The sequence below is a fragment of the Peromyscus californicus genome, unplaced genomic scaffold (genome assembly GCF_007827085.1).
Source record: "Peromyscus californicus insignis strain IS unplaced genomic scaffold, ASM782708v3 Scaffold_15__1_contigs__length_86483966, whole genome shotgun sequence".
NCBI classification, from domain to species: Eukaryota; Metazoa; Chordata; class Mammalia; order Rodentia; family Cricetidae; genus Peromyscus; species Peromyscus californicus.
The window spans coordinates 62,536,022-62,560,411 of record NW_026294447.1 but is presented as its reverse complement, the minus strand read 5'-3'; the positions used below and the strand labels follow the sequence as shown (position 1 = coordinate 62,560,411).

The 24,390-nt window shown below is 51.6% G+C and overlaps 1 protein-coding gene across 2 annotated transcripts in view; it reads right to left on the bottom strand.

Annotated features, from left to right (window-relative positions):
- The window catches only part of Mta1 (metastasis associated 1), a 40,200-nt gene that overhangs the window by 14,282 nt on the left and 1,528 nt on the right, over positions 1-24,390 (bottom strand). Inside the window, exons 1-6 of one of the 2 annotated variants that reach the window (XM_052739154.1) lie at positions 12,516-13,829; positions 12,056-12,123; positions 7,057-7,150; positions 3,821-3,871; positions 3,127-3,253; positions 2,993-3,056 (exon numbers count right to left, since the gene is read on the bottom strand). In XM_052739154.1, coding sequence (XP_052595114.1) covers positions 2,993-3,056; positions 3,127-3,253; positions 3,821-3,871; positions 7,057-7,150; positions 12,056-12,123; positions 12,516-12,558 — 447 coding nt within the window. In that variant the 5' untranslated portion in view covers positions 12,559-13,829. Of the gene's footprint in view, positions 1-2,992; positions 3,057-3,126; positions 3,254-3,820; positions 3,872-7,056; positions 7,151-12,055; positions 12,124-12,515; positions 13,830-24,390 lie in introns of those variants that run through there. The other variant, XM_052739155.1, reaches the window with a different exon arrangement.

Here is a 24,390-nt window from a genome sequence, read left to right as displayed (position 1 = left end):
CCAGAAACAGAAGCCCCCACAGCAACAGAAATGAAGTAAGAACTGGGAGGACCTTATCAAGGTGCTGCAGAAGGTGCCTGTCTGGTTAGGAGCTAAGAGCTGATGGGTCAAGGTCATCTTGCCAAGGTCACTGGGCACAGCCCCTCACAAAGCCACAGTCTTTCTGTCTCAGCAACAATTTGAAACTCAGCTTATGAAGGCCGGGCATAGTAGCACACGCCTTTAATCCCAGCACTTGAGAGGCAGAAGCAGGCAGAGCTCTGTGAGTTCGAGGTTGGTCTGACTGTAAGGGATAGGATTGGCTTACAGCCTGAGACAGGGAAAGGTGGAGAAAGGTTGGTTGTACGACTCTCCGCCTGGGTCAGTCGTGAAAAGTTGCAGCCTGCTGTGGTGTTTAGCTGTGCTTGGTGAAACTACATAGTAAGTTCCAGGACAGCCAAGGGCTACACAATAACCTGTCTCAAACACCTTGTGGGGAGAGGGGAGAAGAAATTCAACTTATGAGAGCAACAAAAGTGCCTAGGAATAAACCCTCCAACAGGCTGCAGGCGAGCAGGCATGTGAGGCTGCACCAAGCACAGCTGGACACCACAGCAGGCTGCAGCTTTTCACGACTGACCCAGGCGGAGAGTCATACATCCAGCCTTTCTTAGCCTTTCCCAGGCTCAGGCTGTAAGCCAATCCTATCCCTTACAGTCAGCATGGCGTTGGTTCTGAGTAGTATCTCCTGGGCCTGAGATCAACTCATCCCCATAGCCTGGCTCTCAGTGCTCCCTGTGATCTCTGCTGCCCAGCTCTTCCACAGCTCTTGGGCTGCTGGTCCTCACCTTACATTCCACCCCATGACTAGCAATTCTTCTGCCTCTTTTTCCAGGTCCTAATCTACTTCCTGCTACCACTCTGAGACTAACTAACTTCTCTCAACTGCCACATTGGGGTGTTAGTACCACATACAGACCTGTCAATGAATGCTGCCTTTCTAAGGGGTCCAGCCCACCCAGGGGATAGTGGTACTGTCCCAGACCCACCAGTGTTCAGACCCCATACCATTTTTCTGAATTATAAAAACCATGCAGCCTGTTTCATGCTAAGTCTCACTAGCTGGAAGGTCTGGGTGGCCTGACCACACTAGGTATCCCTCTGTTGGCTACTGTCTGTGGTAGGGCTGCTCTTCTTGGTGGGATCCTTGTTTCTTTTCTTTTCTTTCTTTTTTGTTTGTTTGTTTTGTTTTGTTTTACAAGACAGGGTTCTCTGTGTAACAGCCCTGGCTGTCCTGGATCTCACTCTGTAGCCCAGGCTGGCCTCGAACTCACAGAGATCCACCTGACTCTGCCTCCCGAGTGCTGGGATTAAAGGCGTGCATCACCACTGGCCAACAGGATCGCTGTTTCTTGAGACTTTGCCTGTGAGGGCTGAGGCCTAGGCAAAGAATGATTCTTAGAGACTATCGGTGGTTACACCTGGTAAGTTGCAGGTACTCAAGGGAAACCAGCAGTCTCGGGCGCACGGAGGGCAGCGAGTCGCCTAGCCAGAAGAAGCAGGAACCTGCTTTTTCCATCACTCAAGTATCGCATGTTTCCTAAACATCTAAATGGAAAAACAGTATCAAGAGCACATGGGCTTCACCACCTGGACCCAGGCAGCACTTGGAACACTCTAGGCTGTCTGTGTCGCTCATACTACTGGGGTTGCCACTGTGTGTGCCATATTACCACTGGCCTTTGGCTCACAAGTGCGCGTGACTCTTCCCATCCTGCAGTCACCCTTCTCCATAGCTGTCAGCAGGGGTCCTTCCAAAGTTCCTCTCTGCCCAGGGGAAACACTCCCAGCATCAACCACAGCCTCTGCCCTCTTGTGTGGCCAATAGTCCTCCACGGCCTCCTCCTCCGTAGGCCCTGCCTGCCTCGAGGACTGTGGTGTACATCTCATGATGCTCAGACTCCTAGCCCTGCAGGACTTCAAGCAGTTCTCACCAGACCAACATGTCCACGGCTGCTCAGACTCGTGGGCCTGAAAGGGCTCATGTAGCAATAGCTGAACCACCATGTCCAGCTATCTCTGGGCTCTGTCTGGCAAGAGTGGTGGTGATGGCTGGGAACAGAGCAGGTTCACAGTGAGCGCTGTATTTAGATGTGACCCCTGCGTGAGGGGTGTGGGCTGCGCCCGGGACCTATTCTGCCATCCCAGTACTCTCAAGCTTAAGTGGTACTCCCTGGGGGTATAGGTAACGGGCCCCCGTCTAGGTCAGCCTGAGCCAGCTGTACACGGGAGCCTCAGGTCACAGGCCTCAAGCTGAGGTAGTAGAGCCCCAGAGGCAAGAGGTGGTGGTGGTGGTGGTGGTGGTGGTGGTGGTGGTGGTGGTGGTGGTGGTGGCGGCGGCGGCGGCGGCAGCAGTAGTGTGGTGGTGGTAATGGTGTGAAACCTGCTTCGTACCTGACTATCAGTGTTCCTTTCAACTGCCAATCCTCCAAGTAACTGACATGCTAGCCATCTAGCCTCAGAAACTTGACCTTCCCAGTAGTAGTATCCTACAACATCCTCAGGGACTTTGCTTCCCCAGAGACGCTAATTTCTCTAGGGAGTGGTATCTAATGGGTACTACCCAACTGTGTGCAGAGTGACCCTACATAAGAACCACTTGCCCCAAAGGCAGCAGCCCTGAGGTCACTTCAGGCTGTGGACAGAGATGGCCCGCGTAGCCTTCTGTTTTCCATGTGTTATCCACAATGTTTTGTAGGAGACAAGGTGGCTCTTGTCCCTGGAACCCTGGCTAGGAAGGCTCACCAATTCCAACCACTTATTCCCCCAGAGTTGGAACCTCCACATGGGGGACATCTTGAAGAAATGCCTGTGAACACCTGAAATGACCAACAGGATCCAGACAAACTTCTCTGAATCCTGGTGACAGGGTACTGTGGGTAGGGAAGGAGCTGCAGTACAGTTAAAAGGGCAGGCATCATGCCAGGGCAGAAAACAGTAGAATGAGTCTTACCTCACGCTCCAGGTAGGATTTGAGTGACTCAGTCTCATTGAGCAGGGTAACACTGCATTTGCCCCTGGAAGAGAAGAATGGGTAAGAGAAGGAGGGGCAAGTGGCAGGGCACCAGGCAGGGCCTCGAGAACTACCTGATGTGGGTGGCGGGCAGTGACTCCAACTGCCGAGAGAGGAACAGTTCCCGGTGCCGCAGCTGATGCTTCAGTTTCTCAGGCAGGTCCACCATCTCTGGGTTCTCCACCTCTTCCTCCACTTCCCCTAGAGGACAAAGAGGTCCTGTCAGTCATCCCTGAAGATGGCAACTGAGAACCCTGCCCCCCAAGCTAGCTCTCCCTCGTGCAGGGCACCAAGCGCAGGAGGGCCACTTCCCTGCCTATCACATCTCCTGCCCATTCCAAGGTGGCTCAGGAGCTCTGGGCAGCCCCACAGATGCCCTGGAAGCCTGGAATATAGGGCTCAACATCAGATGGGAAGAGGAAGACAGTGTTCAGACTGGCCTCAGAAGCAGCAGGCAGAGAGGCAGGAAAAACATGGGCGCACTACATGTTCAGGACAGGAGGTCTCACCCGCTAGCCTGAGGCCAGACGGCCCTGCACAAGACACAGTAGATGTCCTGCACTAGCAGGACAACCCCTTGAGGCCTGGGCCACAGCCAAGGCCGGGCTACAGGCTGAACATTGGGATTCCCAGCCCTCAACCGGCTGGCAGAGGATGCAGGGATGGGCATGCAGGCAGCCCATCCAGGAGACATCCACCTGTGCGTCGCCCGCCCCAGCCCAGGGACACAGACGCGAGGACACCCTCCTTGCAGAGGTCGGCTCTTACCTTCCTCGCCGGTGTCCGCCCCCGGTCCGGCTCTATAGCAGACTGACAGGGCTACATAACAGACAGACAGCGCCCAGATGGCAGGTTAGGGCCAGTGCCAGCGCTTGCTCCCTGCCCAGGGCCCGGACCGAGGAGACATGGGGGCCACAGGCCTCCCAGTAGAGGATGAACACCACCCAGCCAAAGACTACCTGAGTCTCCTGACTGCTCCAACATTCAGGCCGCCCACCCAAGACCCATCCCTCTTCCAACTACTGCCTGAGACCTTCTAGAGTGTAGCTCTTGACCACCCCAACCAGAATGTTCACACACATTGCACCAATCGGGGCCTGACTCCTCCCTAGATGGCAGCAAGCACAGGAGTCAGGGGCCTCCAGACAAGACTGCCCAGAGAAAGGCAAGAAAACAACAGGACGGCCGGCGGAGGACACTGGCTATTGGGAGAAACCCAGGCTGTACCGAACCCCAGGGGGTTTGGCTACTGTCCACTACCTGCATCAACAAAATACTCCTCTGCCTATCCCAGATTCCGGAATTGGGAGTATGAAATAATGTGCACAATGAAGCCCAGGCTTGTCTAGTGTGTCCAGCAGGGGGACAGCCCTGCCAACACCCACAGCTCCAATAAGCCTGCCAGACATGGCTGCTCTCTGTCGCCCCCATGTGGTGACTGTAGGGCGTTCTGGCACTTTTGGGAAGGGAATCCCTAGCCTTAGGCATCTTAGATGGAGGCCAGGGCTGGGAGTTACGTTCTCAGTATGACTGGGCCCCAGGAGCCTGGGCATCTCCACTGAGCTATTTTCTTCCTAAACAAGGCAGGCAGGTCTGTTCAGAGCAGCTCCTGCCCAGTGGACAGGAGCTATGCACACCATCATTTAGAGCCTGAGATGTAGTTACATGAGGCCCAGCCACCAACAACTCAAAGAGGTTAGCTTTTATGCACACCCACTCTGTATCATACAGTACATCTAGGGGACACAGCCACACTCTCACTGGTAGAGGGACCTGTGGGCTGCATCTGTGTCAGGCTCCAGGTACAATCCTCCACTAACCTTGAAAGACACCAAGTGGTTCTAGGATGCCCTCATCTCTTCTAGCCCTAGAGCAGAGCCAGACCCTGTCACGGCTACATGCACAGCCTCTGGCTCCAGCTGTCCCTAGAGACCTTACAAAGGACAAATCCTGAAGGCAGGTGGGACAGCCCCAACCCATACTCCACGCCTCCCCGCTTCCCAGGCCTAGAAGCACTAGCTCTGGGCTCCCACACCACCTCCAGTCTCACTCTGCTAAGGCCTAACCTTGCTCTGGAGGGTACTGGGTAGAGGCCAGGCCACATTTCCCTCTGTGGGCATCTGGAAGGGGTTCCTGCATGGGTGCACCATAAGCTACAGAGTCTGGCCGCCCATCTGAGGCCAGTGCTTGGACTAGACACCCTGGCAGTGCACCGACTGGGAAGCCAGAAGCTCCTGACCACAAGGCAGGGCCCTCTCTGGGTCTCTAGCTCCTGTGTAATGCCCCCTACTGTGGAAACAGCTGTGTGTGCCCTGGCTATGGGGAGCTATGTGATCAGGAGGCAGCCCCAGGGAATGGGGCACTCGGCAGTCACATGACGGGCCCGAGAGAAGTCAGCCAGCAGACCCTGGTACCCTTGATGCCTGCCTCCTTGGCTTGATGAAGCTCACGAGAGGCCTGGCCAGAGATGCCCCATGCAGCTTTTCTGGGAGCACAGTGTGGGGGCTCTGTAGACGCCCTGGTTCTGGGAGGTCCTCCACACTGAGGTAGTCCTCCTGGGACTGAGTCTTCACACCAAACACCCTCCTCCACAGAGACAGTAGCACCTCTGGGGTGTCTTAGACAGCAGGAGGTTCGGACTGTACAGTGGTCCTTAAAGCAGGTCACTGCCCTTCCAGCAGACCATCCCCTCAACTGTGGTGGACACAAGATGGCTCCGACTTTACTGCAGACTTGAGACCCACACCTGCAGGTTACAATCATGTCAAACATTCACAGAGCATGAAGCATATGTACCCACAGGCTTTGAGGTCAGAGGTCGAGGGAGCCCAGCTTTGTGTCCAAAAGGGTTCCTAAGCACATGGTCTAAGAGGAGGGCTGCATTTTCATTTTGGAAGCAAAAACAAAGGGTCCAGTGCTGTGCTAGTGAGTCACCCAGGGCTACCCGCAGGATGACAGGAACTTCACTGCATAACCAACCCCACTCTCAAGTCAGCTCTGGCTCCTTCGTGCTCCTCCCTACCTAGTCCCGGGGAGGACAGCTAGTTCTGGACACCCTGCCTCTCACACACTCCTGCTTGAGGTAGGTTTCTAGGGTTCCCACCTGATTGGCTGCCACCACAAGGATATTCTGGCTCCTGCAACCCTACTCTCACCTGCTAGGAGTGGGGATGATGGAGTGTGTGCACAGGTGTGTGTGTGCGCGCTGCGCGTGTGCATTGAAAGTGGGTCTTGAGCCCTTCACCCAGCAACGGAAAGTCAGGGATGATACCTATTGAACTAACTCTTAATGGAAAAGTACCCTCCCTGGGTGGACAGCCCAGGCAACTCTGGTCCTCCCCTGCTCAGAGATAGCACCCACAGTGGCCAGAGCCTTACAGTTCCCAGGCTCAGGCAGAACGCCTGGGTCAAGCACCCAGGGCTCAGCAGTTGTGCAATATTCACACAGCCCTCCTCCAGTCATGATATGGGCCTGTTTCAGTGAGAGGTCAGACCCTAACCATGAGGACCAGGCAAGGTTCCAACAGGGAGGAAAAGTACGCTTGAACCATGCTTATCAGGCTTGGGTTTGAGTTCCCTTGAGCAAGGAGGAAGGTCTTTGTTTCTGAAAAAACTACTAAAAACATAGACATCTTCCAGTGAAATGAAATCAGTCTACCTCAAGGGCCAGACAATGACCACAGCATCTGCTCTGGGCCAGTACCCTCCTTATCGTCTGCCCTGTGGGTCTGAGCCAGGCACCAGGCACACCAACATCCCTCGCTGGACCATAACTATGGGTATGGGGCAAGAGGCACAAAGAGGATGTTTCACCCTAGCCCATGGGTAAACAGGACTGAAGAGGGACTATGCACTTGCACAGAGCTATAAAGATGTCACCAGAACACAGCTAGAGACAGGAAAGGACAAAGCAGGCCAGCAGAATGGCCTCAGTGAGGCCAGAACCCAAGAGCAGGCACTGAAGGGGGCAGGCACATCACCCCAGGGGAAAGGCTGGGACTCACTTGCATGCTTGTCAGCCAGGGCGATGAGACTGCTGGAAATGTCCCGCCTTCTGTAGAAACACACCACCTTGGCCTCCACATTCCCGTTGGCTGTCTGTAACAGCAAGGCAGAGGTGTCTGAGCAATGGAAGTCCCAAAAGGGGCCTTGAGACAGGACCAAGTCCCCCAACCAGAAACATTCAGAAGAAAATGACAGATCTCCAATACCTGAGCCCAGGTGTGAGGCCCCGAGGAGTGAGCTGAGGACAGCCAAACCTCTGACACATCAAAGTCAGGTAAATGGGACCAAAAGGGAATGAACGCTAGACACAGAGATTGATTTCCCCCACCCAATGACCTGGACCCATGAGGTTCTACATTGCCAGCCAGGGGCCCCACCAAGATAGCGGCCCTAAGATAGCAGCAGCCCTTTACCAGAAAGCCTAAGGACAGCCCTGACACAGACTGCAGCTACCCTTCTTCCCTTCCAGGTCAGGCTCCAACACTGTCCACCACAGGACTGCCAGCAGTTGAGACCTGGTCACCCGGACCCACATGACCAACAGGAACCACCAAGGTGAGACCTTGAGTCAATTGTGGACCTTGACCTGGGCTCCTGTAACACTCTGCATGTTAGCACTATCAGAGAATACTATACAACTAGCCAGGGTTCACATAAATGCTAAATAATGAGAGGCAGGGGGAGGCAGATCTCTGTGTGTTGAAGACCAGCCTGGTCTATACAGTGAATTCCAGGTAAGTCAGGACTATATGTGAGACCCTGCCTAAAAACTAACAATAATAATGTTGTAATGATGCAAGGTTATAACCCTGGCTAGTGTTCCCACCCTGGGTGGAGAATGTATATATTACTAAGTTCTACACAAGGTATCTGTCTCCTCACTCCTGTTTATCCACCCTGTTCACTCACGCACACTGGCATGGTCTGTGGACATCTGCTATACCCAGAGCCATCATCGAAGGGAACTCTGTTCATCCTTCTATGGCCACTGAGATCTCCCTGGTTGGCTCTTCTAGCTGACAGACCTCACATGGTGAAGCAGTTCATAGTCTGAAGCATCGACACTCACAGTGAGTCCTGCAGCGACAACAGCCCCACCCCAGACAGCCACTTGGGCCCAGACTTGCACAGGTTCTGACAGCTACTGTGGTCCACAGCTCACTCTGCACCCAGCCCAATACCATCACACATCCCTCAATACAGTATTTTATTTTATTTATTTTGGTTTTTCAAGACAGGGTTTCTCTGTGTAACAGTCTCAGCTGTCCTGGAACTCACTCTGTAGACCAGGCTGACCTTGAACTCACAGAAATCCACCTGCCTCTGCCTCCCGGCAGTACAGTATTTTAATGCTGTTCCACGTTTATGCTGTCTTCATTTCTTTTCCTGCTGCTGTGTTAAGTTACTCTGACAGAGTAACTTAAGGGAGAAAAGGACTTAGCCTGGCTCACAGGTCCATGTTACAGTCCACCACGGCAGAGAAGTCACACATCAGGAGCTTGAAACAGCTAGTCACATGGTATCCACAGTCAGGAAGCAGAGTGATGTATGCCTGGGGCTGCTCAGCTCCCTTTCTCGGCTTATACTGTCTGGGATCTCAGCCAGGGAATGGTGCTGCCAGAAGTGGGCAGGCCTCCCTACCTCAATTAACATAATTAAGGTAAGACACCCCCCTTCCCCGCCAGGTGTGCCCAGAGGGCAGTCTTGCATGTGATTCTAGATTCTGTCAAGCTGACAATACTAATCAACCATCACATACTCTGACTACATATAACGAAAGAAAAATGATCACATACTCTAATCAAATGTAACTATAGAAAAATGGCTGAGCCAGTACTGTGACACTGTTCCTTCTTCCCCATTCCCCAAGGTCATGTTCATTCACATTGCTCTATTACCTAGTTTTCCCCTCAACTGTCTATCATGGAATCCTCCAAACAGCTTACAATTGGGGTCCAGGAACAAATGTCAAGCTTTAACCATTGGTGACACTCCCACATCATCTTTATGGCTGTCTAAGCTGGGGGACCTCTTAGTATACCCAGGATGATGGTCTCACTGTAGTAGTGGACAGCTTCCACAGCCTTCTGAGAGGCCAGCAGGTATAGTCACTTGCCCATCTACAACTGGACACAGGGTTGGGATGACCTGCCTTCTGCATAGACTGGAGAATGCCAAGCACAGCTGTGTGCCCATGCAGTCCACTTCTCCTCTAAACTGAGAGGAGGTTTTTGTTGGGGTTTTAATTTGAGACAGGGTCTCACTATCTGGCCCTGGTTCGACTTGAACTCACTATGCAGACCAGGCCGGCTTCAAATTTGGAGTTCCACTGTCCCTGTCTCCAAAGTGCTGAGATTAAAGGCATGTACAACCACCACTTAACCCCACTAAATTATTCTGTCTCTTGTGTTCTGAATGACAAGACACACCCAAGAAGACCTCCTGTTCAGTCCCTATTCCTTGGGTCACTCCTACCTGTTGGGAGATTCTTGTTTCCTGTAATTCCTTCTCAGTGGGTGCTGGGTTTTGGGGTTGTCTCTGGTTTTCTGATTTGTGTCCCAGTCTCTCTGCTCCTGTCCTACTTTCTAGACAGTGTCCTCAACTGTTACCAATCCTCCCTTTCTGTTTGCACTTCTCTAAGTCCATGCTCGTTTGGGGAGCTTCTCTCACTCTGTCCCCTGGCCACAGCACCTGCCCATGCTTGGTACTCTCTCCCTCCCTGAGGCCCTGGGTTCTGTCTCCTGCTCCAGCAGCTCCTTTTCCTCCTGGTTCCATTTTCATATATGTATTAATCTTGTACAGCCTCTGGGATCCAGGAGTTTCTCATCACTGAAGGTACTTGTCTTTCCTCTGTAACAGGTCCTGAGACCGTTTCACGTGTGATGGACATGCTAACTGTGGACGGCAGCCAGGGACATCAGGTAAGTCATACTGCCTTGTTAGCCTCAAGTGTTGCAGGGTGAAACCTAGAGTACCTCTCACAGACTGTGGAGATCAGAGGTATGCTATGCCATAGAGGTCCATGACTGAGGCCAAAACAGAAGCCCAGAGAGGAGCCCCATCCCTCTAACAGAGTCTGACATTAAGAGACAGCAAGACCGGTCTACAGCTGGGATCTGAGCCTGCCAGTGCAGCTCACAACTCCCCACTACATGACTTGTCCTCTGCACTTGGCTTTGAGGTAGGTGAGACTTACCCCAGAGTATCACTCAAAATGACAGGGCTCACACAGCTACACATGCTGGGCCAAGGGACACCCTTTAGCTGCTGCTCACTGAGGATCTAGGGGACACAGCCAGCCAGACTTGGCCCACTCACTGCAGATGGGGTACTCCTCTACAAACTTGTTTGCTCATGTCCAAGTCTTTGCAACTGAAATGTGTAAATGAAAGCCTGTTGGTCCACATCTATAGCAGCCAACTGTTCAAACTGAGAGCTCAGCTCCATCTACCCAACCTACTGCCCTGCCTATTGGCAACTGTGACCAGGGCCAATTCTGAGGTACTTGTCAGGGCTCTGGTCCCAGTGAAGTACATCAGAGGAAACACTAGTACCCACCTATGCCATGACAGGCCTCAGGTCTCCAGAAGCTCCCCGTATGCTCTGACTAATTTCAATTCATCTTCCCAAGACATCCCCAGGTGCACACATGCACACATAACTTATCCCTGGGCTGGTAGCAGATGCTGCTGCAGCAGCATAAGGCCTTAGACAGCACAGCCTGAGCAACATGGGTCCCAAGGAGCTGGAGCCGGTAAGGTCAAACCCTAGAAGCTGGGCTACACCTAGGCTTCCATCAAGAGCCACTGCAGGGCTTAGCCAGGCTCAACAGGTCCATCTGTGGGGTAGCGTCCAACCTTGCCTTCCCTGTCCATTTGATCCCAAGAATCCCAAGCCACCATTCCAGCAAGCCTGGAGTTCTAAGAAAGCACACCCTCTCACTGGTTTGTGATACTCAAGAAGGCTACGGAGGCTCACATCCACCCAGTATGGCAGGAAAGAGTGTGTTTTCAGGGACATGGGTCTGGGAAATTTGTCATGTCCTCTGCCTGGCACTGGAAGAAGCAGAGCAGGAACATGCCTGCCTACCCCAGCACCCTAGAAAAGCCTCTACTCATGTGTCAACTTGTCCATGTCTCCACACTCCTAGCCTCCACCCTAGGTGGCATGTGGATATCCTGGGGTTCCAGTAATGGAACAACCATGTCCCCAGACAAAGGATTAAGCATCTGCCAAGGATTCCCAACATCCCAGCATACACAAACCATGGTAGAAGAAGCAACCGGAGTATGACATCAACAAGGACCCCCAGTATATAAATACTGCATGCACCCTCAAGGCTGTAATGGACAGAGCAGACAATTTTGAAATGTTCATGGTAGTCCTGTGGCCAGGAAGTCACCTAGGCCAATGGAAATAAGAGGAGGATGAGGAGAGAGCATGTGTGTGTAGTTGGAACCAAGAACACTGAAGGCCACTGCCCCTGGTCTGTCACTAGTCTCCAGAATCATCCACCCAGATCCCTCTGAGTCCTTGGTGTGCTCAAGTCCATGCCTCGGACAGAGCAATATTTGCTGGGAGATGAGGTAGAAAGACTGCAACACCTCAAGGCTGCCCTGGGCTTGTCCTCAAGAAGCCTAGGCAAAGGCTGGAGAGATGACTCAGTGGTTAAGAGCACTGGCTGCTCTTCCAGAGGATTTGGGTTTGATTGCCAGTACCCACACGGCAGCTCACAATCTATAACTCCATCTAGTTCCAGGGGATCCAATACCCACTCTGGCCTCCTCAGGCACAGATATACATGCAGACAAAACACCCATACACATAAAATTTAAAAAAGCCTAGACATGGCCTTTAAAGAGCCACAGGGGCTCATTCACAGCCTCCCCTGGAGAGACATCAAAATCCAGGCAGGAAGACTCTGACCACCCACAACAGGGAAGGCTCCACCCCTCCCCACCAGGGCCAGGCAGTAGCGCTACTGTGTTGAGCCCTTACCTTATTGAGCTCTTCAATCCTGCGGATCAGGTACGGGTTGCTGGAGGAGTTCTCAAAGTAGACATAGTCTGCAAACAGAGAGGCCATCACACAAAGCACCAAGTCTCTAAGTCATTCCCACCATTCTTAGGACCCCCAAGCAGACCCTCTAAGCCCTAGCCCCGCTCTGCTAGGGACTGGAGGGCTGGGGAATGGAGGAGGCAAAGCCCTCCACCACCAGAGCAGTGGATGGTCAGAACCCAGAGAGGGGTGCTGGGCCAGATCACAGTTGTTAGTGGGCTAGGAAGAGGTAGGATTGAGGGGCTGTCCTGGGAGGGGCCTGCAGCCCTCAAACCCCCAATGTCAACTGCCTTCAGGAGCATAAGCCTTAGTGGGAAGGCTGTGGGGGCCGACTGCAGCTTCCCCCATAAAGCCCAACTCTAAAGCTACCCTGAGGCCCTTGCTCAAAACTACTGGACACCTTCCCAAGTAGCTGCTGCAGGCAAGAACCGTGTGTCGACCATTCACCACCAGAGGCCAGGCTCCACAGATAGACACGAAGACTTTGAAAGCTGGCAGACTTAGCCTGGACAGCTCAGATCACCCCACTACCACAATGCTCCAGGAGTCCCAGTACAGAGAGCATGCTGGATTGTCACACTGCCAGGCTGGCAGAACTCCTTGGCAATGAACCCCCTCCTTAGCTGAGGTGACTAGAAGGTTCCTCCTGTTGAAATGGGCAGAGTTAGCAACTGCAGGTCCTTGCTCCCATGTAGGCACACACTTGCAGGCCTGCCACCATATTGCTTCCTGAGCCTGGGCCACCTGCCAGCAGGTCAGCCACATCCTTTTACCTCCAGCAGCTAGTGCTCAGAGGCATTCACACCAGGGTGGGGGTCTCCTGGAAAAAGCAAGGCCCAAGGGAAGGAAAGAGTACAGAATTGGAGGAAGTCTCTGGGCTTAGATTTGGGGCCCTCCTGGGGCACTTTGTTGAAATTCATCAATGTGGATCATTTCTTAATAAAACTAGTTTTTTAATAGGGCACCCAAAAGCACTGGTGGCTCAGTGGTAGAATTCTCGCCCGCCACACGGGAGGCCCTAGGTTCAAGTCCCAGCCAATGCAGAAATATACTTTGAGCCAGACAGTGGTGGCGCACACCTTTAATCCCAGCACTCAGGAGGCAGAGGCAGGTGGATCTCTGTGAGTTTGAGGCTAGCCTGGTCTACAGAGCAAGTTCCAGACAGCCAGAGCTCTATGAAAAAAATCCTGTCTCAAAAAAACCAAAAAAAAATTGTAAAAGGGGAAAAAAAGGCATCCGCAATCTAAACTTTCATGATTACAAATCATAGCAAAATAAGCCCAAACCCCAAATTATTTATACTTGCCAAAAACTGGAATAAAATCTAATCTCTCCCAAGAGGCAGGCACTGAGGTAGCTCATCTCAGAGAAGAGCAGACACACAGACATCCAAGAACAGGGGATGGGCACTGGTATGGGGATGGGGTGGTACCCTGACGGGAGGGCTCGCTCATGGACAGGGCCACACATTATGTCTGTGGCAGCAGCGACTCAACCACACACCTTCCCCAAACCTCAGAGGTGCCTGCCCAACAAGAATGAAGTATGCTAAATGTACATTATACATTAGTAAGAAAATAAAGAAGGCAGAAAAAAAATGAACAAAAATCAACGTGAACTTAGACAAGAGGAAAAAAAAAATCAAACCAAAGAGTGGTTAAAACATTAATAAATGGAGCCGGGCGGTGGTGGCGTACACCTTTAATCCCAGCACTCGGGAGGCAGAGCCAGGCGGATCTCTGTGAGTTCGAGGCCAGCCTCGGCTACCAAGTGAGTTCCAGGAAAGGCGCAAAGCTACACAGAGAAACCCTGTCTCGAAAAACCAAAAAAAAAAAAAAAAAAAAAAAAAAAAATTAATAAATGATCTTGAATAAAAGAGAAAAGCTACAGAAAACCACCATCAGCCACACACGACGGGGGAATGGGGGGGGGGGACACATCCCTACAGGTCCCAGTGCTGTGGGAAGGTCAAGTGACAAGGAGATGGTGAGATGTTTATGCCAATCACTCAACAACTCTGATGAAATGAACCAACCACCTGGAAAACAAACCAGTACAGTCTACCCAGGAGCCAAGAGCCACCACACACCTGCAGAAGAGACGCAGACTCCCAACAGTGGGAGCTGGGGGGTGACAGGGTACGAGACCCTGGTTTTGATATCCAGTTACACACACACACACACACCCTGAAAAGGTCTGCATGATAAAAATATCAGCAGTAGGTGGGCTAGAGATGGCTCCGTGGTTATATGTACAGCTCAACACCCTCATGGAGCAGAGACAAACGCCTGTAATGCCAGCTCAAGGATCCGACGCCCTCTTCTGGCCTCCTCGGGTACTTGCACCTATGCACATTCCCCATTCCCCATCCCCTCCTCCCCCAAACATAATTAAAATGGCAGGTACTGTAAGGTGTCCATGAACTACAACAGAGAGTGGCACACTTCTGCAGAGGTCCAGATAGTAGAATTTAGGCATGTAGGTCAAATGTGAGCTGAGTGCAATACGTAGTAAGTACAACCAAGCTTCCAAGTGTTTACTGATGAAATTACAAAGTACAGACGGATTCCCGAGAAAACAAGTGGTTTTCGGGCTGACAACAGCTCAGGGTTACTGTGCTGCGTGTGCTCACCAGCAATGCTGCCATAGCTCAGACCTTGTGACTCTGGAAACAGGCTCTCAACAGGATCGCAAGCATGGGATCTGTATGCAGATATTGATCTGAACAGATGCAGTTGCTGTAGAGCTCATCATGTTCTTTTTATGGGCCTGTTCTCTCAAGATGTCCAAAGAGCTCTCCCCACAAGCCTGGCTGTCCACAGTCCTAGGAGTGTCTCCTTCCCAGACCTTGGCTGTGCCAAACAGTCCTTGGTAACAAGACCCCTGAGGGCAGAGATTGAGTGATGAAGTGGTCACCCATGAACTTATGACCAACCTCCAGGAACAGTCCTGCTTCCAAGGCCCATCTCTATGTGTGTCTCCAATCATTAGTAACCACATGCTGGCCTCAACACCTTCCTCTTCTGAGACTCAACCATGGCCTTGGCTGGTGGGGCACACCCTTCCATTTCAAGGAGCAAGTAACTGTGTTCAAGAGTGCTACAGCCTCATGAGTCTTTCTATCAAAGTACTGGTCCAGATGGCAGTCTTGGAGCACACGCCCACCCCTCACAGCAAGGATTATAGTGTAGACCAACCTCTACATCACTGCCGAGGTGAGGACTCCCAACAGACACGGGCTTCTGCCAGAGTGGCAGCATGAGCTAGGAAATATTCCTGATCAGACCTTCCCATTTTATTCCTCCCCAGTAAGAGTGAACTTAATACAGTATAAGCTTCTCAAATAAGTGCTGCTCAGCCTTGAGTGGTAGTGCTTTACAATGAATTAATAGCATTACCAAGCATGTAGTAAGAACTAATTCTGAAAGTCATTCATTGCATTAATAATGGTGATTATAAGTGGTTTGTCTTGTTTTGGGAATCTTTCACTCTGGTCCAAGTTTAAGCCCTGGCAAGCGACCATGGTGAGCTGTACAATGGGTCAGATCACAATGTCCACCTTCTGCTTCTGACAATGTCCACAGAACCGTGACCCACCAAGCCTTTGACTCAGAAGCATGCTGTCTGTGGCACTGGCTCAGTAAAGCCGTCTTTCTGGCTCTTGACTCTTTTTTAAACCAAGTTTCTTCATTTATCTAGTCCTACCCCTTTCTGCTCCATGCACCCTGGCTGTCCCTCATCTTAGCAGGTTCCTCTCCCGTCTGCACCATCAGTTCTTTCCCAGCTTCTCCCAGCTCACAGGCTGTTCCAGAGGCTTAAACTTCCTTCTGATGCCTCAAATCAATGACTGAACAGCAGCAGCAGCAGCATCCTTAGCTTGCCAAGGGCCAAGGAGCTCACCAAGGCTACATACTGTCAAACCCACCCCACCCCACTCACACCCACACCAGGCTCACTGTCTGGTGCAAGCCCATGTCCTTCAGACACTTTGCTCCAGCAGCTACATGGCTAGTAAGTACGCTGCTTTGACAACCATTTCTGTCAGATCCTGATTTTCTGAGGAGGCTCCCGTGGTATGAGAGTCTTCCTTTAAATTTTTTAACTGTTCTGACCATTCTGCTTCCTCAAGTTGAGGATACTGTAACACCAACATATACTGTACTGCTCCCACACAGTAACGAAGTCTTGGATATTGAGCAAGACTTTACCATTTGAGGTAATCAATGACTGATGACACATTTAGCACTGCCTTAAAACCACAACGAAGTCCCCAATTTACACCACAAGTGTATCCACAGCACACACACACACAGGCTCAGAATGGCAGGGCCACTGTGTCTGTAGGACCTGCAGCATGGTGAGCACACATAAAAGCAACAGCTACTGTGCTACTGTTGACAAAGGAAATACATATTTGGTCTCTAGCCCCACTTCCTGGCACATGGCTCCTAAAAACCTTGGGGCCTTCAGAGAGATAAAACTGTTCTTTTCGTGTGCTACTACAAGATATGGGGTGTCTCCAAAGGCCCCCCCCAGAAAGGCCTGGAGCCCGGCTTGGCAGTATTGGGGTAGAGCATAGCAGGCGGCCTTCAGGCCGAACAGCAGCCATGGCCCTGAGGGAGGGGTAGGGCCTGGGTTCCTTCTTGCTTTGTTTTCTTTTAGTGCTCCCAGCCACCATGAGATACTCCGTTTTGTACCATCCTACATTTCTACCTGAGTACTCTGCTGTGTCACAGGCCCAAGGGCAGCAAGGACCAGGGACAGAGAATGAAACCTCAGAAGTTGTAAGCCAAGATAAACCTTTCTTCCTTGTAAGGTGGCAGTCTCAAAGTGTGGCCACAATAAAAAGTTGGCTAACACAGAGCACTGTGGGATGGTTATACCGGAGGCTCTGTGCTGCCCAGCACAGAGCTAACCACACAACGACCAGGTATGATCAGAAGGTTGAGAATGTCAGCTCTTCATCCGCATGCTTCCTTGTGTCCTTTGTAATGAGCCAGCAAACAAGGCGACTGCCCGGCCCTGCAAGCTGTCTCAGCAACTTAATCGAACCTGAACAGTGTAGTGGGAGCCTTGACCCAAAGCTGCTCAGTCAGGAGCGCAGGCCACAACCAGGGGTGCACAGCTGGCCTGTGATGTACGGGTCTACTGGGACTGAGCCCTCAGCTACAAGGTCTGTGTTCTCTCCAGGCAGATGGCATCAGAGCTCTATCTAATCACAACACACCCACCAGTGACCTATGCAGATCTGCTGTGAGAGCCCCATACCACTATGCCTGATGGCAGACACAGTGCTCTGTACTGTGCCTGAGGAGGAAAAGCTTGGTTATAACTCAGAATCAGCCACGGAATATACATACATTAGCTTCACAGTGGCCATGTTCCAATAAAACTTTATTTATGGGCAAAGCAATTTGAATTTCATATCATCTTCTCATGTCATGAAGTATTCTTGTGATTTTTTTTCCTCAACCACATAAAAATGTAAACGCCATTCTTAGCTCATGAGTCACACAAACCTAGGCAGTGCAGTTTGCCAGTCTCCAAGAGGCCCTGCCATGAGCATCTCACCAACTTGTTTGCTATGTAGAGATCCACAAGCCAGGGCCAGCAGCTAGGAACACGGGAAGCCAAACCTGACAACCTGAGTTCAATACCCCAGAACCCACATGGTCAAAGGAGACTCCCTAAATTGTCCATATGTGTGCTATGTGGACATCCTCACAACACACACACACACACACACACACACACACACACACACACACACACACACACTTATGCATAAATATAAAAACTTAATTTTTAAAAAAATGAGCAAGATACTGGGTGGTGATGGTGCACACCTTTAATCCCAGCACTCCAGAGGCAGAGGCAGGAGGATCTCTGTGAGTTCGAGGCCAGCCTGATCTACAGAGTGAGTTCCAGGACAGCCAGGGCTACACAGAGAAACCCTGTCTTGAAAAACCAAACAAACAAGGGCCAGGCATGGTGGCACACACCTTTAGTCCCAGTGCTCACAAGGCAGGGGCAGGCCGATGTCTGTGAGGCTGAAGCCAGCCTGGTCTAACTAATTCACTAGTTATAGTGAATTCCAGAACATCCAGAGACTGTCTTAAAAAAAAAAAAAAAACAACCAAACAAAAATCAACAAGCCAATTCTACACTTTTTAAGGGAAAGCTCAGAAACTAGGACAGTCTGCACTATTTTGTAAAAGAACAAAGTTGGAGGCCTCACACCAGCTGACTTCCAAGACTACAGTAAAACTACCGTGATCTAGACATGCATTGGCAAAAGCTGATCCATGACCACTGAGCAACCTAACACCCACCGACAGAACACCGACATCCAGCAGCCTCACTTCCCACAGTGCCTTCAAGATGCTCCAGTGGGGAGAACTGGACACACATGAGCAAAAGCACAAAGAATCCTAACCCTCCCAGGGAAACTAATAAGGACACTAAAGTCAACTCAAATTTTAAGGATTCTATAATTATTATAGAATGATAAGTATAAAGACTTTGTGATCTTGGGTTCTAGAAACACCAAACACGCAACTTCAGTCTTCTGACAAGAAGCTGAATGCAGAACATAAACCAACTCTGGGGCTGGGGTACAGCACTTGTCCAGTGTAAGCAGGCCCTTGGTTAGGTCCACACCACAAAACAACACATAAATAATCACCTCACAGCTCACAACAGTAAGAATACAATCCAATTTTAAAACCTGGGAAATGCCTGGCATGGAGGTATACATCTTTAATCCCACCCAGTACTAGGGAGGCAGAGGCAGGTGTGTGAATCTCTGAATCTAAGGCCAGTCCAGTTGACACAGGGAATTCTAGAACAATCAGCTACATAGAGACTCTGTGTCAAACAAACAAAACCAAACAAATGAACAAACAAACAATAAAAATCAGACACAGCAGCTGAACATGGTGGCCACACCTTTAACCCCATGCAGCAGAGGCAGGAACGTCACCAGTTCACAGGCAACCTGGGCTACACAGCAAGATCCTACCTCAAAGAACCAAACAAACCAAACAAACCCCCAGGGACAGGGACAGTAACACAGAGATGGCACTATGAACTCACGAGAAGCCGAACACCATCTACCATCAGGAAGCTCAAATGAAAACAGTAAGGTTGCTGGGTGGATGCCTTTAATGCCAGCACTTGGGAGGCAGAGGCAAGGGGATCTCTGTGAGTTCGAGGCTAGCCTGGTCTACAGATCGAGTTTCACGACAGCCAGGGTTGCACAGAGGAACCCTGTCTCGGAAAAACAAAACATGTAACAGTAAGAGCATCCTGTACACCCTACAACTGCACAATTGTAAATTTTTATTCGGGAGAAATGAGAACCCATGTCCACTGTTTTTCGCCTTGGAAAACCTGGAAACACCCAGAATATCCACGGGTTGGTGGACACACAGTGGCACACCTGGAGACAGGCACTACTCAGCAAGAGAAGAAGCCAGGGCTGGAGAGACGGCTCAGAGGTTAAGAGCACTGACTGCTCTTCCAGAGGTCCTGAGTTCAATTCCCAGCACCCACATGGTGGCTCACAACCATCTGTAATGAGATCTGGTGCCCTCTTCTGGCCTTCAGGGATGCGTGCAGGCAGAACACTGTATACATAATAAATAAATCTTAAAAAAAAAAAAAAAAGAGAGAGAGAGAGAGAGAGAGAAGCCAACCTCAGATAACACTAATGCCCACATGCAGAGTGCTTGGTGAAGAAGCCGTCTCAAAGGATGGTCCCACCATGTGACACTCTGGGGTGCAGAGCACAGGAGTAGTTGAGAGGGAGGGGAGGCTTCCCGACAAAGGACACCAGGAAATGTGTGAGGTCATGAGAATGTCCGAAGGTCCGTAGTGACATTTGTCAAAAAGCACAGATCTACCTGGGTATGGGTACACTTGCAGTTCCAGCACTTGGAAGGGCCGGGACAAGAGGATAGTATGAGCTCAGGAGTTCGAGGGCAGCTTCTCTGGCTAACATCGCTGCTGCCTTACCCTCAGAGCAGGGCTGGGGGTGGGGCACACCAGAACCCACACTTGCCCCTGTCACCACAGACACTGACCAACAAACACTGACCCTCCACTCCCAGTCAGGAGGCAAGGTCCCCGTGAGCCCTTAGATCCACAGACTCCCATCTGCAACATCCACTCCCAAAGCCTGTGTCTCATCCAGCCAGGCCCAGCAGTCTGTGGCTCAGCTGTTTTCCATTTCCAGTTTAGGGATAGAGTGTATGAAGAAGAGACTGACCAAGCTGTCCCTCAGGAAGGAACTCAGCACCTCTGAACCCACGTGCTGCTCAGCTCTCACACACGTGCTTCGCTGGCTACCCTAAGCACTCCTGTAAGCTGCAGCTTCAACCTCTAGGGGCACTACACTTCATCCTGGCCCATGGTCCTGTCACCCTGTCAGTACCCCACTAATCCTCAGAGGCCTTTGGTAACACCTTGGAGGACAGCCAGCATAGGGGGCCTCCTCACTGGCCCCACAAAATCTAGGATGAGGAAGAGGCCAAGACCCTACCTGCAAAGGCAAGTGACCAATAATCCCCAGGAGTGGTACCCAGTATGCACAGGTGGCCAGATGGCCCGGGAAGGCCACATGCAGCTCCATCACTGAGAACATGCCCACTATGGTGGTAACCCACACCCTGCCTCTGACCCAGGTTCTTTGAGATACCACATATTACCCTTGCACATAGCAATGGCCTTTGCCTTGTGAACCTCCTAAACACCAGCAACACCCAGTTGGGGACCCTAATCAAGAACCTGAGTCTCCCTGGATCCCATAGCCCAAGGGTACCAAGGAACATGCCTTGACCCCGAAATCCTAAAGACTCCTCTAGGGTGAAGTAGAACAACATGGGGCTAGAGCAAACACCAAGTACTTTAGGCCACCAGGGCTCCACGGGCAAGGGAAACAGTAGGCCCGACAGCAGGAAACTGGCTAACAGGCCCCCTAAGTGGAACATGGACATAAGCAGGAACATGGACAGGTGAAATCTACCTAGAAGGATCATCCCCCTGGAAAAACATCAGGAGTCAGCAGCCTGAGCCAGCAGGGACTACAGAGGGTTGTACCCTATAGATGCATAAGGCCTTCCAGGCCTAGAGATGTCAAGGGTCCGAACTAAGCACACAGGAAGACCGAGGCAAGGAAATCCTGCCCAGGAGCAGGTACAGGGGCCACATTTGACATTACCCCATAGGCTAGTGGTCAGAGCCAGAGCCTCTCCCATGAAGGCCATCCCAGCAGCCCTCACCCATGCATCAGGCTCACATGGAGCCCACAAACTGCACGGTGGCACTTGGTGTATGCAGCCTGGGGAGCACCACGGAGGCCCTGGGCCCAGGGAGACGGCTCTAGGCCAAGCAGCAGGGAAAGACACTTTCTGCAATCTTAATTTCCTGAGAACACAGGTGTGAAGCAGAGTGCATGCTGGGACAGGAAGTAGGAGTGACAGTCCTAAGCAGGACCAAGCTTGATATTTGGACAGGAGCATCTGAGAGTTCATTAGAGCCAGCCTGGGACAGAGAGGGCCTACACCTGTCTCAGGAATTCACCTAGCATCCCTTATGACATGTTTAAGTGACATTCTGCTTCACGGATCACCAGCACCCTGCTCAGTGGGACCACCTTGGCGGCCACTGTGGATGGGTGCCAGCCCCAGGAGCCTATACAAAGGGAGGCACCGTGTTTGGGGCTCCAGGCCACGAGAGCTGCTTCTCTGGACCGTTTACTTCAGTTTCGTTGTTGTTGTTAATACAGGAGTTTAATGCCAAGATCTTCCCTCTCAAATCAAAATAATTCAGAAGGCGAAAAGCAGGCACACAGCCCACCTCCCACCCCATATGGGGCCATGCTCAGCAGGTGAGACAAGACGGGGAACAGGCCTCTGTGGGGGAGCAGCAGGCCCTGCCTGGAGGAGTAATGCCCTGCAGCCCTCCAGCACAGATTCAGCTGAGATTTCTGTGGCTAAGCAGCTGAGCAGACTCCACAGACACGCTGCAGCCCTGGGCGTGGCCACTGCTACCTCTCCTGCTACAGATGCAGGCTGGGGGAAGAGAGTCAAAACTTCTGGGGGCTTCCCTGAAGCATGTGCTGTGACAAAGAGCTGGGCAGGACCCAGAAGCTTCAACGTGGCTCCTCAACGTGGTTCTTGTGCTAGGGAACACCAAAGACACTAGGCCATCGCACGGGCTCACAGCAGAGGTATCCCCTTGAAGCCTGGACTTTTCAGCCATGGGAACAGCTTAGTAAAACTTTCAACTGAGAAATAAAAATTGCTAGAACCGAACGAAGCTAGTTCAGTGGTCTAGTGATTCATTATTTCACACAGGCCTTGGGTTTAACCTCCAGTACCACACACTAAATTTAAAACAAACAAACGAAATAAAAAAGAATAGGCCAGGCGATGGTGGCACATACCTTTGACCACAGCACTCTGGAGACAGAGGTACTCTGAGTTCGAGGCCAGCCTAAACTACGGAGTTCCAGAACAATCAGGGCTACACAGAGAAACCCTGTCTCAAAAAACCAAAACAAACAAAAACATTGAAGCAGAACACAAAACTGCATCTAATACCACAATGAAATACAAATGATTTAAATGAAAACCCAAGGTAGGAACTAAGAGGCTGGCTTTAGGCATATGAAACACCAGACCAAGGCAGGACACAAGGCCAGCTGTGATGTGGCTGAGGCCTGCCTGCAGGCTGTTGCTTCCTGTCATCTTCCACGAGCACAGTAAAATAAAAACAAAAGCCACTCAAAAGTATAGGGGTTAACTTCTTGAAATGAGAGGAAAAACAAAAACAAAACAAAAACTCCAGAGGGAATGGCCACAGCCCTTCAGTTAAAGGAAAAAGGCTCCTAACATAGGCAGCTGTGATGTGAGGTGGAGACGGAGTGATTTCTGCTCTTCTGTTCAGAAATGCCACCTGGTTTTGTAATAGACGCACAGGTAAGAAACCCCTCAGGCGTCACGGGCTGGCTCGGGAAGATCCCACTCTCCGGGGACAGTCTCTCAGATCCTCTCTGCCACCTGCCTGGCTCCCAAGCACTGCCGACGCGGAAACTACTCAGCGAGCCCACTTCTGGAGAAGGCGGCAGTCCGTGATCCCTCCCTGGCCGACCTCTCCTACACCTTCAACCCAGCCTGGCCCACCCCAACGAGGCCTCAGGCAGCGTGGCAGGGGGAGCACAGGACACTCAACACACTGTGCTGCAAATCAAATTCTTCTAGTGTTCATGCCTTGACAACATTTGGGACACACATTAGGGCATGGTTATTTTTCTGCTATATGTGCTGAGAGAAAGGGGGGGGATTTTCCAAGCTAGGTCCCCACCAGCACTCCCTCAGGACAAGGCAGACTTCCCAGAGGATCAAATCCCAGACGACAAAAACAGACTGAAGCCAGGCCTGCTCAGAGAGCCAGTGTGTCCTCTCTCATCTGGGGGCTTGAGAATCTGGCAAGCAGCGACTGAGGCAGGAAGCCAACAGCCAACACCCCGAGTACCATCACAAGGCCCTGCTGGGACTCCCGGGGTGGCACTGGAGCTCCTTCTATAGGTGCTGACCCTCCTCCTGCCATGGACACCCTCAGGGCTCACTCCTGGCAGCACAGCTGGCGCCCCAGCCTGTGCATGGCAGCCAAAGTACACACAGGATCGTACACACCTATCGCTGCTCCTTAGCCACACGCGTACCTGCCTGGCGTGGAAGCTCAGGGTCCGGCCACCCACCCTTATGGGACCTCAGACAGGCCACAGGACAGAGGATGAACACAGAGATGGATGCCTATCCATACCATGGGGAAACTGAGGCAGTTAGAACTGAGTCAGAGTCCAGGTCTTCCTCATCAGTCTGCTAGGGCCTTGGCTGAAGCTCCCTGCCAGGATTACTCTGCCAGGCAGGCATGGGAATTGGAAGATTGGCATAAGCCCCTGGGCCGAGGACCACAGTGGCCTGCAGCCCACCTTCCTCACTCTGACCACCTCTCCCTATCTGAGTCAGATGCAGGAGCCCAGCTCTCCAACTCTCTTGCTACTCATTCATTTCTTCAGACATGGCATGCCATCATGGGCCAGAAACCACAGCAAGGAAGAAATGTGACCCGGTGGCCAGGGACTAGGATAATGGGAGCCTTTCACAGGTGAAGGAGAACCTTCCAGAATGAGGGAACTAGAGGTAGAGTCTAAAAAAGGAGCAGCCCAATCAGCAGGATCCATGGGCCTCATGCTGAACAGGAAGGGG